Source organism: Rhamphochromis longiceps, linkage group LG23 (assembly GCF_057381845.1).
Source record: "Rhamphochromis longiceps isolate RC_006_pf linkage group LG23, R_longiceps_female_GT1.1, whole genome shotgun sequence".
Lineage (NCBI taxonomy): Eukaryota > Metazoa > Chordata > Actinopteri > Cichliformes > Cichlidae > Rhamphochromis > Rhamphochromis longiceps.
The window spans coordinates 32,275,719-32,290,834 of NC_140578.1; the positions used below are offsets into that span (position 1 = coordinate 32,275,719).

At 39.4% G+C, this 15,116-nt stretch overlaps 1 protein-coding gene across 1 annotated transcript in view; it reads right to left on the reverse strand.

Annotated features, from left to right (window-relative positions):
* Positions 1-15,116, reverse strand: part of LOC146642385 (bone morphogenetic protein receptor type-2-like) — a 40,135-nt gene that overhangs the window by 6,319 nt on the left and 18,700 nt on the right. Inside the window, exons 4-8 of the mRNA XM_085398345.1 lie at positions 6,004-6,111; positions 5,663-5,754; positions 3,264-3,494; positions 1,730-1,844; positions 460-620 (exon numbers count right to left, since the gene is read on the reverse strand). Of these exons, the coding sequence (XP_085254471.1) occupies positions 460-620; positions 1,730-1,844; positions 3,264-3,494; positions 5,663-5,754; positions 6,004-6,111 (707 nt within the window). The remainder of the gene's footprint in view (positions 1-459; positions 621-1,729; positions 1,845-3,263; positions 3,495-5,662; positions 5,755-6,003; positions 6,112-15,116) is intronic.

Below are 15,116 nucleotides of genomic sequence, written 5' to 3' on the forward strand. Positions count from 1 at the left end.
AGGTGTAAGTGGGGGTGTGGTGGAACTGTTAAACTGTCCAGAAATACTGTAACACCGACACAGGTGGGTTTTGTTTGCTGTGGATGTAGTTGGATCACATTATTAGATCTCATAATCTCAGCTTTGACAAAATATCAGCAGGCTATATCTTTGCTGACAAAGTGCTAAACTAAATGAATGCATATATGCCAGAAACCACATTGACTGTTTTCTATAGAAACATAATCTCCTGTAGCCTATAGCCTCTCCGTGTTTAGTTCAGGAGCCATGCCATTTTATTTCATCTGAACTTGATGCTTGTAAGATGCAGTCTATTCTTTGCTGTTTGCTGTCTACTCCCGTTTTAGTAGGCAAATACAGAGACGTGCTTAACCCTGACTGCCTGCCTCTGCTGCTGTCTTTCTAGTAGACTACACTCATCAATACAGGTGCATCCTCTGCTTCCTCCTGAACACTCACCTCACTTATAGCGGCGTTTTCCTCTTCCCCGTGCCGTGCTGCTCTGTTCCCTGTCAGCTTCATGGAAAGGCCAAAGTCGATAATGACACACGTGCCATCGGCTTTGACGAGGATGTTTCGGCTGTTCAGGTCCCTGTGTGAAACCGCTGGCTTATACAAGTCTTGAAGGGAGAATTGCAAAATTTAGGCTAATTTCTTTTTCATTAAGGATGTTAGCATGTACAGTACTCCCAAAACCTCTCAGACAGCACACTCAAGCAGGTTTTGTGGGATTTGCTAATGAATGATAATTGATTAAAAAAGGCTTCATATATGCATAGATTCAGATTTCCCTCATTACTCACTGTTCAAAACAAGCTGCACTATTAACAGACAACTAAATCCTCTAATCTAATCTACAACAATGGGATTAAGATCATATCAATGGCCTCCACTTGCAGTATCCTTCTGTCCAGCAGAGGGTGCACTGAAGACTGCTGCAAGCTGTGGAAGTCACCACAGCTATGTGCTGCCTGCTATTGATGTGCAGGACCAATGGGGGGGCGGGGGGGCAAGAGATTCTGCTGTTAGCTGCTGCACAGAGCTAACAAACACCAACTCCCTCTGTCCCTGTTGCCTGTGACTTTAGCCCCCTCTGTCTTTTTTCCTTTGCAAAATAATACAAGTTTATCTTGTTTGTGCTGCAAGTTGGGCTTACAGTCTCTCTTACTCACAAAAAGTATTAGTGTACCTTCTTTCCCATGCCATTTCTTAAAAAAGAAAAAAAGGAGGGCCAAGTGTAGCCAATCAGTCTGAGGTTTGGTGACTTGAGACTCTGGCTCCAGCGAGCTCTACGCTACAGGGATATTCGCATATTACCTCAATTCCTATCTCTCCTCTCTTGTTTGTCTCCCTTTTCCCCTCTCTCTGAGGCTAGCTTGAGGCCAGTCTATAAATACCCATGGCTGGGCGTGTGCTAAGTGTGTACGTGTGTTTTTCAAAATGCAGGGATATACAGCACTCTAAGACAAATTGACCCACGTGCAGCTGCAGTGTGCCGCAAGTAAGACAGCTGAAAGTACTAGGAACAGAGCGGAGAAAGAGAAACACAGGCTATCCAAAGCATTTCTTTAAAAAAACAAAACAAAACACAGCAACAAACTAACTGGGCTAAAAACAAAGATACTTTCCCATTTCCCACGACAATTCTTTAAATGTGTTTGTGCTTCAGTAACAGGAGAAAGCGGCAGTCTTGGTAGTAATTAACTCTAAATCTCTCTGTGTAGCTCACCTCCTTTAAAGAGCTCGGTGTGCAGGTAGGCCAGGCCGCGGGTGACAGAGTGAGCCAGTCGGCAGCTGCCCACCCAATCGTTGGTCTGGATGTTCAGGTAGCGACTGAGAGAGCCCTGAGAACCACATGGAGGACAAGAATATAGAGGACAAAGAAATTAAGATGGTGTAGGATGCAGAGTTTCACAGTGTAACTGAACCAAACATCTTATCACTGCACTTCCGTCGAGTTTTGAGGCAACTGCAGTGATTTTATTGTTCTGCAGTAGAAAAGTCATTTATGATTTAGATGAAAAAAATCTGGCATAAAGTTATGACATCTTATGATAGGTATCAGCAACAACTCTATGAAAACTGGTTAGTGGAAATTATATTGGATATTATTAATTTCCTGCTTCAATTATCTCCATCAGTCTTGGCTGGGCCTAGTGCACCAAACAACCCCCCCCCCCCCCCCCCCTCCCTCCCAACACACACACATTTAATTTTTTTCTCTCACAATCAATCACAAGGCAATTTGTGCATCCGTTACTACAGAAAATTACATTACATCTGTTCATTTTAAATTGATTATATTATCATTTACTTGAATGCATTATGTGTCCCAGTCTCCTGTCCTGGACTGCACTGTGTTTCCATGACAATGTGTATTAGGACTAATGGTTATCATAAATTAGAGGTTCCTTTTATAGGCTGGACTGCAAGTCAGCTGACTAGTAATTAGCTCAAGGTTTGGACAACAAGCATATTGAGCTTTTTGCTAAGTACACATTAAAATTGAAGTTGAGTTCCTAAGAGTAGCTTTCAGCAGTCAGTGTTAAGGTTCTTTTTATGTGCCTCTTTTTAACCTACTCAACATTTTTTCTCTTCTCTGCTACATTTTGAGAATGGCTGGAAGCACACTTCCAATAATGACACTGAAAAAACAGGATAAGTTAGCCATTTTTGTTTGCAATAAAGACATGTTAGATGTTGGTTGTGGGAGATTTTACATAGACTGAAGAGGTTTTAATCATCTTCTCATGCTGCTACTTCAAATTACTATCTTCCTATTGGCAAAACAAAGGTGGCCTTAACTGTGAAACACTGACAGGAAACACATTCAAATTATCAAGTGTGTGTCCACAATTTTCTCTCAGTGAACCTGCTTTAATATGTCCAGATGTTATGGAGGCACTATAAACAGCCAGTGTTTATGTTACCTTTCTAGCTGGAGAATGCCCTTTAATTGGCTGAGCTAGTGTGAGGAGAATTATTGATGCTGGATGCAGCATGAAATCGTATTACAGTTGCTGTAATTATTGACTGACTTCCTTATTAAAACGCCATGAGTTTGATTTGCTGCACCAGCTGTGTTTGCTTCTCCCAGAATTCTGTAGTATTAAATTAAACAGGCGTTGTCAATCCTCCATTACTCAAAGCTTAACAAATAGTTCAAGGAACAGCAGGTAAAAAGAAAAAGAAAACACTCTGTATGCTGAACACACATGCTTCATGTATAACACTTACATGGGTACTGCTTCCCCTGTACTCACATGTGGGTAGTAGTCCATGACCAGCAGGTACTCTGTGCGTCCCTCTGGGCCCGTCCGCTCATCGGCTGCCACGAACCGAGAAATGTTATCATGCTCTAGCAGCGGCAGCCGGTAGATAGAGCATTCGTTGAGGAAGTTCTGTCTGTTGGCTGCAGTAAACACCTTTACGGCGACAGGCCGCTCATCCAGAGAGCCGCAGTACACAGCTCCATATCTGCCACGCCCAATCAGCTGAAAGAGGTGGTGACAGCAAACTTCTTTGACATTCTAGACCTTTGGTACTTGTTTGTCTAGTAAGAGAATATCTGAATGAAGCGGTAATTATGTCTGAGTTGGTTTGAGTCCTATTACAGAAACACTAGCACACAGAAAAGACTTTTTGCAAACACGAAAGAGCCAAAAACAGAAACGGTAACAGAGGTAGGTACGACAACAAACCCAGACAGGCAGGGAAGAAGACAGATAGGAAAGAAAGTAAATTACAGGCAAACAGCAGAGTTAAACAGCCAAATTATTCAATTAGAGAGCTGAAAAAACAGCAAGCCATTAAGCCCCAAACAGTCTGGCTAAAAAGTCATCAGCAAGAGGTTAAGAACTGAATTTACCAGGGCATTTATTTCTGGGCAATTTTCATCTCCAAACATTCGTGCCTGGTTATAAAATCTACTGCGGGAAACAATGGACCCTGTTTTGTCTGAGTAAGGTTTGCTGGCTTTCCAGCCTTCAGTTTAACGTGAAGGAACATGTGCCTGCGTTTGATAAACTGCAAGGACAGTGTTCTGAATTCAACTCCTGCCTGAACAAAATGTCACTCTCTCTCTCACTGACTCTGAATTTAAACCCACTGAACAGATGTCAGAAAGAGGAGAAAAACATGCCTGCACCAGTGTCGTTGGGTCATTATGTTCATATCTTATTTCTCTCATGAAAGTACACAACGGAAATTGTATTTTCTAGCTGTTGTTCATTTTAACTGGCCTAACATATACTAACACACACACACACACACACTCGCTTCTTTTTTGTGGGACAATCAACTGCTGTGACTCTTGGATCTATTTACTATCATTTTGTGATAAGGTGACTAAAAGTAAAGAGTTTGCTTATGTCTTTTAAAGAATATACTTTATGTACTAAAATGTAAGATTGAATGTTTTATTTCTTCTCCTAAAAAGTCAGTTTGAACCTTCGGGATCCCCGACAGCCGAAAACTGAATGTTTTAGGTCAATTAGTAGTTACTGACACAACTACACATATTTTTTCAGAATATTTAAGTGTTTACCTCTTTGAAATAAATGGTGAATACTACTAAGGACAAACTGGCAGGTTGATAACCAATCCTAGCTTTAAAAGGAAAGCTCATGCTTGCCATACACCACAGTGGGATAGTGCACTCAGCATGAGTCACAGACTGAGAGTCAGGCTGAAAAATGCCAGAATTTCATTTGAGGAATCAGGTTGTAAACAACCAAAAAATAGCCCGTGTTGCTTTGGAAATTTCAGCATATTGCAGAAATTGAGTTTGTAGGAAACTGAACTATGATGATGACATTAAATGGAAACATTTTAATAAGTGAAACTGTGATTTTGAAATTTTGCTGCCATCCTGCTGTCTCCCTGGACTTACTTTAATCAGATCCAGCATTAATTTGTATTCCAGTCCTTTGTTTATATTGCTAACGTGGCTGCATCCAAACTCTGCCGACTTCCTATCACATTATGAGCTCTCCCTCTTTAGTATCAGGATTTCAGGATCCTGTGACAGTGTAAGCACATTTCTATTTTTGTATGCCTGCCCCTGTCACTGAATGCCTCCTGTTGTGATCAGATGATAAAAGTCACATTGAAATGACAAACATAACCAGAATCCTTGATGTATTTTGAGTGCATTTTTGTTTTCTCCTTTCTCTTTCTAGCTTAGAGTCTCTGTACTCTCAAAAACACACTACCTTGTGCAGAGATGCTGGAGAAGCAACATCATCTCTTTAAAGAAAAAACAAAAAAAAAAAAACACCAGTATAAAGGCCTCAGGATTTGGAGGAGAAAAAAAGAAGAAGAGGGATTTACTTTACTATTTTCACATACATCCCTATTGTACCAATTAAAAACTAAGAATAATGTGCTGTGTGAAACCATGGCAGTAATCTTACTAAATCTAGAGTATTTAAATAGCTGGACAACAATTCAGTCATGGCTGTATTTTCTTCCTATTGGCTCATTTGATCATGTTGAGCTGGCACATCCCACCGCTACACTAAATACTCTGGCTCTTTCCTGGGCCAGAAAACAAACTGATTCAACTTATGAAAGATGACTGCGCAGCTCCAAACTAAATATATTCCAAGTCACAGCTCCTGCAGCCACAAAAGAGGACAAGGAGTCTGATGTGCGCACTGACCTCCAGCAGTTTGAGATTGTCCAGGTCCAGAGAACTTTCCGAACCCGCAGCTTCCATCATATTCAGATTGTGAAGGCCTTGTTTGCCATTTCCTATAATACACAGGATACAAAAAACACAAATATATAGACACATTTATGTGTATGAATGTGAGAGTGAATGAATAGTGGTATTGTAAAGCGCTTTGGGTGCCTTGAAAAGCACTATATAAATCCAATCCATTATTATTATTTAAGCAAAACAACAGCTCTGATTTAGTTCATCAAATTCTACCAAAAAACATTTAAAAAGCCTTGAATAATGAATTCTCTTCCTCACACCTTGGCGTCATGGCAACTCACCATGCATCATGCGGTAACCAAAGAAGGCTGCTGCAGCTACCACAGCCAGCACGGAGACTGTTGCCAGGGCGATAATTACCGTCTCTTTGTAGCCCAGTGTGGGAGGATCTACAAGCAGATGAAAACATTGTAAATAAAAGTAAAAATCAAACTGTGACCTTTCTGTTATATTTGGGCCTGAGGCTGGGGGTTAATGGTCAAAGCCACTCTCTGGCCTTTGATTTCTAAATAAGAGTCAGAGGAAAGAAATGTACTACAGCTACACCCAGCTACCAGTTCTAAAAGGTACAGTCTGATGCAATGGAGCACAAGAGATGTGCAATACAACAGTATTGATTCATTTATGCCTATAAAAAGGGTGTAAATCTTCACGAGCATCATCAGATAAAAATACAAACCATTACCATTAAGAAGATTTTATTTAAATCAGGTGATTAAAACAACATAACTGGACATTTTCACAGGTTTTTTTTTTTCCTTTTTACCACGGCATAGCTTAGGGTTTTATCTCTTTATGAAGCGCCTTGAGGCGACTTATGTTGTGATTTGGCGCTATATAAATAAAATTGAATTGAATCTCTACTGTAATTCTAAACTGTAATTACATTCAGTTAAATTTTATTTATACCACACCAAATCACAACAACAGTCACCTCAAGGCGCTTTGTATTGTCAGGTAGATCCTACAATAATACAGAGAAAAACCCAATAATCATATGACCCCCTATGAGCAAGCATCTCTGAAAACATTAGAGCACTTATGCAAATATGTGATGTCTTGATAAATCGAGCAGATATTTGAAGTTTACACAGCACCATTCTCGCATGAAAATATCTTAAAAGTTTATTTTGTGACCCAGAAGGAGTAATATTTCAAACTCCGCCACTCTGTGTTCCTCCGCCACTGCCTCATTTGAGTTTTGGACGAAATGGATTCTGGGATATTGCATTTCATCATTTCGAGCTGATTGGAGACCAAAACAGCCAATCAGATTTTTTTGCACGAAGTCTGTGATTGGCTGGTTTTGTAGCACAAATATAACGTGTAGAGAAAGAGTTGAACGTGCACGGGCAGAAATGTTGAGAGCGCAAGTAACACATTGCGAGCGAGCGCAAATGCAAAAACTGAGCAAGCGGGGCTGCTATTGTGTGTGTGTGTATGGATAATAGCAAACACTGAAATACATTTTCAGCAATGAATTTTGTTCACTCAAATTTAGCTTTTCTTTGCTCAAAATAAATTTCTCCTCAAAATGCAACACTTGCACCTGCAAAAATTTTTTTTAACATGTGCTCAATTTTTTTTTACGTGCGCTCAGAATAGTGGCACAAAAATAACGCCATACACAACCAGTAGTAGTAAGATATACTGGAAAGTTTGTTTTACTATCAATTATTTTTAAATCCTGTTTCCATCGATGATTGTTATCTGTACTTGTACAGATAATTGCTTCTATCACATACGGGCACAAGGACACACATTTACGCACCAAGCTGAACAGTGGTGCAACACATATTCCAGCAGGGTTTTTTCTTCTTTTCTGCTCTTGTGCTGAAGCAGCGTGCCAAAATACAGGTAAGAAAACACAGCTTGTACTAAAAATGGATGTATAATTTAAGGAAATGCATTCACTATTATAATTTCATGTACAACAGGATTGTTTTTCCAAATACCCCTATACTGGTGGAGTCCCACAGAGGCTATTTTATTAATTGCTGTCTGGAGCACTGTGAAAAACATTGTTTTTCCTCTTCCGAGGTTACGCCCACACTAGCCCGGATAGATTTGAAAACGCTGCACGTCCACACTACCGTTTTTGGTCGTTTTCACAGAGTTGCGCGTCCACATTGAAATGGCCAAAAACGCTTACGTTCCAGTAAGTGTTTTCGGCCAGTAAGAAGATTCAACCTGCCTCATTTCGGTCTGCCACTTATTTACTTTCCGGCTCTTTGAAATGTCATGGCAAAATATCGAGGAAAAGCACAGAGTTTTTTTAAATAGACTAACAATGAGGTGGAGTTGTTGCTGCGAGTAACACAAAAGTACAAAGTTGCAAAAGCAAGTGAGAATTAAAGAATTTGAGGAAAAGCTATCTGTAGCATGTACAGACTGATATTAATCTTTAATAGGGCTGTCAAAATTGCCCTCCGCTATCTTAGTTTAATTGGTCACATGACTGCATCACATGACTAACATGCGTCAATGTTTTAGAAATTCTCCGTTTTCGCTGTCTACACTGCGATGCGAAAGCACAGTTTTCAAATGTATGTTTTCGAGAGCATTTTCAAAACGCTGCGTTTTCCATGAGCGAAAACGCCGTCTCAGTGTGGTCGGGAGGCCAAAAGGGAGAGAAAACGGACAGACGGAAGGACGTAGCCTTACTCACAGATGTAATCATAATATTAAAGATAAACCCTTTGCAACTCTATAACACACATTTACAAAATGACAATGCTGCACCACATGCTGGGTTACGTTAGCAAGACAGGTAGCTGAATATTGTTTTAAAAGCTGTGACAGAAGACAGATTAAAGATGATGAGAGGAAAGCAGAAATACATCAAAATAACGAGACCAGTGACTAGCTGTGCTCTTAACTACATTTCACATCTCGGATAATGCTAATGAGGGAGTTGTTGATGGCAAAAGGGAAAAACGTACACTGCATAAAGGCAGAACAAGCAGCCTGTTAAGGACTTACTGGATTGCTGCATTACAAAACTTTTCATAGTATAATTATTTATTGTGTTTGCTCTGTGGTGTAATGTTTGGCTGTTTGTTTAATTTCTTCTTTCTTTGTATTCTATGAACAGAAGAATATAAAGGGGCCCATTAATGCTTAAATTATATTGGTGATGACTGATGATGCAATTGGAAACCAAAAGGGAGGTAGGGGTGCACAACAAATGGAGATTAGCAGGTTAGTGGTGTTAAACTCAGAATCTCCTGTGTCATAAAGTTGGCTTTTTTTCACCATGGTAAATTATAGAATTTCAAGAGTTTCTGTAAAGAGGAGTGGGCCAAGTAGTCTCTGCCGCATACTAAAATCATGTTTTGCTTCAGGATCAAATACGTAACTTACTTTTTACTCAATGACTGCAAATTCAGCAGGAGATCAAATATTTTTCATTGATCCTTTGATTTGCAGCCAGCTTTCTGCTAGGGATACATGTACAAGGTGATGCCTGCTCTAGCATGCAGCCATCACCGCATGCAGCATAAAATAAATAACTTGTGCGATAAATATACAGATTAACGATTTTCTGCAGCATTAACATCTCATCCTACTTATAAAAATGCTGCAAACTGGTATATTTTCTATGCTGTTCAATAGATTTTTAATACCATTTTATCCTCATCATCTGATAATAACCCTGATTGGAGTAGCTGGCACTTATAGGAAAGATTTTTATGCTTACATCTATTTTTATGCTAGTGCACCTGGAGCCAGAAGTAGACTGACCGGCTTAACAGAGAAAACTGATAACCACTGTCATGACGCACATCACCTCTAACTGAGGGTTTAGGTTTTGTCGAGCCAGCTAACACAGTGTTTAGCTGTGTTTAACATTGTTCCTAGAATAACATTTCACACAACTTTGCATTAAAAGGTACAGTCAATCGTTTTTTGAGTTTATTAATGGGGAAAAAAATAACACTATAAAAAATGGCAAGAATTTCAAAGCAATGTTTGATGATCTTAGTATAATACTTTGGCTAAATAAAAACAATTACTGCTGCTTTGGTAAAAGCAGTAACTCTCGCTCTAAAGTGGTCTACAAAACAAGCAGATTTTAAACATACTAAAAAAGTACGTTGCAATTTTTCTTCCTTCCCAAATAGCAAGTCACCCACCGCACACAACTATCTGAATGCAATTTTAAGTATTTGTGTCTGAAAATGTTTGGGTGTGCCGTAAAGAAAAGAAGAGCTCAAATAAAACAAACATGAATGGCCCAGGGAGCAGTTTATGAAGAGAGAAACAGAGGATGTGTGGGAAGTGAATGTTAAAGAGAAAAAGAAAATATGTAAAAAAAGAGAGAATAGTAGGCAGATGGTCGGCTGTTTTTGCTTACCATAACAGATAAAAGCAGTTAGCTGAGGTGGAGACAAGCAGATATTAAATATTTTAACACTCGCACCCTCACATATACTACTACTGTGCACAAACAGTGGAGAGTCCACAAACACACTTTCTTGCATCTGTTACAAAAGTCAACACAATGGATATGTCATGAAACACACGTATTTTATAAATAATTGATGGCTTCCAGACCCTAAGGGCAACTCTGACTGACATACTACAATGAGCATGGATGTACACACTCTAGTGCGCACACGTGGGGGGTTGACTAGGCTCGGCTGAAATGCCAAGGTCACAGAGTTCATAATTAACAAGAGTGTTTTACAGGAAGTCATGTGACAGAACATACCAAAAGACTGTTAGAATCTCCCAACCATCCCAGACAGTGCCAGCTCTGCTGCCTTAAGAACATCAAAGAGGCAAAACTGAAATACAGGAGCATTTGCATTAAGCTTTAAAAAAAAAAAAAAAAAAGGAAATTTATATTTCACCATTGAAACTTATGTGACAGCTGTAGTCGCTAATTAAAGCGCATCTTAAGATTTTGATGTGATTTTGATGTTGACGAATTAAAGTAGTTTTAAAGTAGTTCACTATTTGGTCAGAAAAGGGGTAAATTCTCACACTGGAGAAATGAAAATTAGCAAATACCCCTAACCAGGGCTCGCAAAATCTGTAATAAACTCTCTTTTCCAAAGATGAGTGATTCCTCAATCAGATACAGGGCTCGCAATACGGGCTAGCGATTTTTCCAGTCGGGCTACCAAAATCTCTCTCTGCCCTGCCCGTCGGGCTATCGCAGGAAGGAAAAATATATGTCAATGCTTTTGCATTCTTTCAGAAATGTAGCTGGGTAATTATGTCATTGGCATCGGTGAGCCACTGTCAATATGTGACATATTGAAATCCAATTGAATTTGTGCTTGTTTTTTTGCTTTCACTTTGCAATCACGTGAACTGTGTATAGAGAGCGACAGCACTGATTGGTGAGTGATGATAATTTGTGCACCAATTCCTCTGACATCGTCTTATTAATCGTTAGCTTACTACGCAAACATGACAAGTGAAATCTCCGGCAGCAAGCTTAAACATGTGAGAGGTTGATCACGCAGAGAATCGCTGAGGGTTATGTGAGTGCGTGTGTAAAAGCAGCAGGATATATATTTTAGTTCAGCTGAGCCAAATAAGACAGGTCAGGGTGAAGAAGTGACAGCCAAAGAAAAGCTTACCACAAAATGGAAAAGTTATGACAAATCAGACTATAAGGCAAAAAGAAAGTGCAGCTTTATGGTTTCATGGACAAAAGAATTTCTGTGGCTGCGATATGACGAGCTAAATAACCAGGGCTGCACATAAGTGGTCCGCAGGTGCGCATTCGCTGTCAAAATAAAAAACGCGCACAAGATAAGAAGGTGCAACGCGTGTTTGCGTACATACGATTTTCTGGAAGAGGACAGACATTTGTTTAGAACTCTTAAAGATGTCGAAGAAGCAAGCTCCTTTAAGCAATTACTTTGGTTTTCCTCCACCTCCAAACAAATGTCAGAAGTAGTCCGAACCACAAAAGAAGCACGTATTCTCGGAAAAGTGGTTGCAGGAGGTGAGCTGGCTTCAAACAAATGATGAACGCACAGAGATTTGGTGCAGAATGTGCCGTGAAAATCCCACTCTAGTGGACAAAAACAGTGCTTTTTATATGGACGCAAACACGCGTTGCAACTTCTTATCTGGTGCGCGTCTTTTATTTTGACAGCAAATGCGCACCTGCAGACCACTTATGTGCACCCGTGTAAATAACATAATGTTCTGCCGGGTGTGTTGTTGGTTTTCTCTCGATTTCTGAGTCGACAAGCGCCTTTGTTACTGGGACATGTAATTTTAAGAAAGGCCCCCATTAGAACCCATGAGAAATGCAAGAAATGCATTATTGCTCAGTCTGCAATATCTTTACCGGAACAAACACCAACTGCAAATAACATACTAAAAATAAACCTGGAAAATCTGTTTAGAACAGCGTACTATGTTGCAAAGAGTGAACTACCACTGGCAAAATTTAGCAGCCTTTGAAAACTTCAAAAAGCAAATGTCCTAGATCTTGGTTCCACTTGCCTCTTACCCGTGACTTCAGTGGAAATTCAGGATCTGACACAGACTGATTCATGTTCTACACAGTTCTTACAAGTTCATAGAAATTTCTGTTCAATTAGAACCAAGTATTTGAGTTGATGATTGTAATTTTTATACAATGTTGTAATTTGTGTTTCAACAATTTTTTGATTAATGTTTTGTTTCCGTTATAATAATATACTTTAATGTATAATATTATAACGGAAACAAAACATCAATCAAAAAATTGCTCTGTTTTTTATTCGGGCTACTTAAATTTATTTTGGGCTACCAAAAACTGAAGAGTCCCTGCCCGAAGGGCTACCAGGGACTTTGAAATTTTGCGAGCCCTGCCCCTAACCCTAACCCACATAGTGGAAAGTCAGAAATCATGTTATTAGAATTATAACTTTTATTTACTTAGTGGTCAGAAGTTCAACAAGACATAACTAAATTCTAAATCATCTCACCATTGAGTGAATATTTGGACGAAGTTTGAACGAGGTTTCTCCAGGAGTTGTTGAAATACCTTGTCCGGGAGAATGTGACATACATAGGAGTGTATAGATAACTTAAAAATGTATCTCCAGCCGCAGGTGAATGAATAATTTTTGCAGTCTTTCCAATTTTTCTCTTCTACGTCTAAATCTATTTCATTTTAGTAACTAAATTAAAAAGTGCCGATATACAAAGGTGATGCACTGTCCCTGCTCCTGTATTGCAGCCACAGCCAAAATACATTCAGAAGGTAAGATGAGTGCTGAGAACCCAGCTCAGTGGTAGGAATAAGATCTGAGCTATCGATACATATGCTACCAGATCAGATACCCAGCTAGAATAATATGCTGGCCACAGGAGGAGACCCAATACTACTGATGTCAAAACATAAAATCTCCTCACAATATAGAGGCTTCTACCCAAAGTCCAGCGGCAGAAACAAGAAGGATGAGAATTATTGCCAGAGCTACAATCCAGGAAGAAACACACAAATACATCAAGAACATGGGTCCACAATATGAGCTCCTCCAAGAATGGCTCAGGCAGAGAAGACAGATGGTGATGAAGAAAAGGAGGAGGAGCTATCATGTACCATTGACAAAGGAAGTAGCTGACATCAAGAAAACCTACAACTAGCTAATAAAGGCCCATCTAGAGGACGCCGCGGAGGTTCTGATTATGGCAGCACATGAATATGCCCTAAGCACCAGATCCATAGAGACAGGTCTTTCACAGCCAACATGACAAGTTACAGCCAGTGAAAAGTACTGAACTGGAGACAGTTGAATACTTTGTAACAGGATGTAAGATGCAAGCTGGGACATTGTACAGGCACAACCAAGAAGCTGGGATAGTGTAGAGTAGGGCTGCTCAATTAATCGAATTTTAATCGCGATTCCGATCTGGGCTTTCAACGATCATTAAAAATGACTGAGTCGATTATTAGCCCCTCGCTCATGCTTTACTGCTCCGTGTGGCAAATCGAGCGCAACTCTCTGCATTTCGAACACGCGTCACAACAGTTAAGAGGACCCGAGGGAAGCTCGGAAAGCTAAGCAGGAGTTATTTGGAGAGGAGAGTGACTGCCGTTGGTTGAAAAGAGAGGTAAAAAAAACTTCAGTGGTGTGGAAACATTATGGGTTCGCGGAGTCAGACGTGGATCAAGTAGACACAGTGTGTAAACTTTGCTACAGTGTCGTAGCTGCACCACAGAGCAACACTGCAACGTTCACTAAACATAGATGTTTACATTTTTCATTTATTTTTTATATTGCAAACATTTGTACTGTTATCAGTATTTGCACACTATGTTATATTATTTTTTGACAATCTTTAAAACCATTTTTCAATACATTGTTATTGTTAAATAAATATCGTCAAATAATCGAGATCTCAATTTCAGTGAAAATAATCGTGATTATCATTTTTGCCATAATCGAGCAGCCCTAGTGTAGAGGAACTTCTGTGCTGCCAAATGGATTAGACATCCCTAGTCCTGATGGGAGACGCTGCCGAAGGTGGTTGAAAACAACAGGGCTAAGGTCCTGTGTGGACTTCTTCAAGTTCCAGATAGGGCTGCTCGATTATGGCAAAAATGATAATCACGATTATTTTCACTGAAATTGAGATCACGATTATTTGACGATATTTATTTAACCCTTTAAGACCTACTATAGAACCAAGTCCACCAGAGCTTATATTATTTTTTTACATGCTGTAGTGCCATTTGTGGGAGCATTTCAAGTTGCTATACATCAATACAACTGTTATAGCCCATATTTTAATAATATGTATGCATTAAGTCCATAGTAATTACATAAATTGCAAAAAAGTGCAATAAACTACAAAAAAAATTGAAAATCGCTTTTGTTTTGTTTACATATATTTCTACTTGGAGAAATTTAAGAGGCTTATCCCTCAAAACTTTAAATACAATAAAGTTGCAAAAAATAGTTTACAACAACAGGAAATTTATTTTGAGTGTCTTCATAGTTTTATTTTGGAGATACAGCAATTTTTATATACTGCAGGAAAAACAAAAAACAATCCTATGATGCAAATTTGCAAAGAAAACAGCAGGTGCATCATTTCACTGTGGGAAGTCTTACGAACAGCTGATGGATCGGCAAAGCGTGTTTCTGGAATATTATGTTTTTGTTCCTGCAAGCGCTTTTTATGCAATTTTTGCAAAGCTATATGTGGAACGAAACCGTGACCGAGGACAAGCTGATGGCATCAGATGTAAGTACAACTCCTCCGGTTTCATATGCAAAACAAATTATTGCGCTAGCTTACACGGTTCAGGTTCTACAGGGATTTAAAAATAGTTACGCAAAACGGAGCGTGCTGCTCTGACCGGCTTTAAAGGGTTAACAATGACTTTAAAAAAATAATATAAAATAGTGTGCAACACCACTGAAGTTTT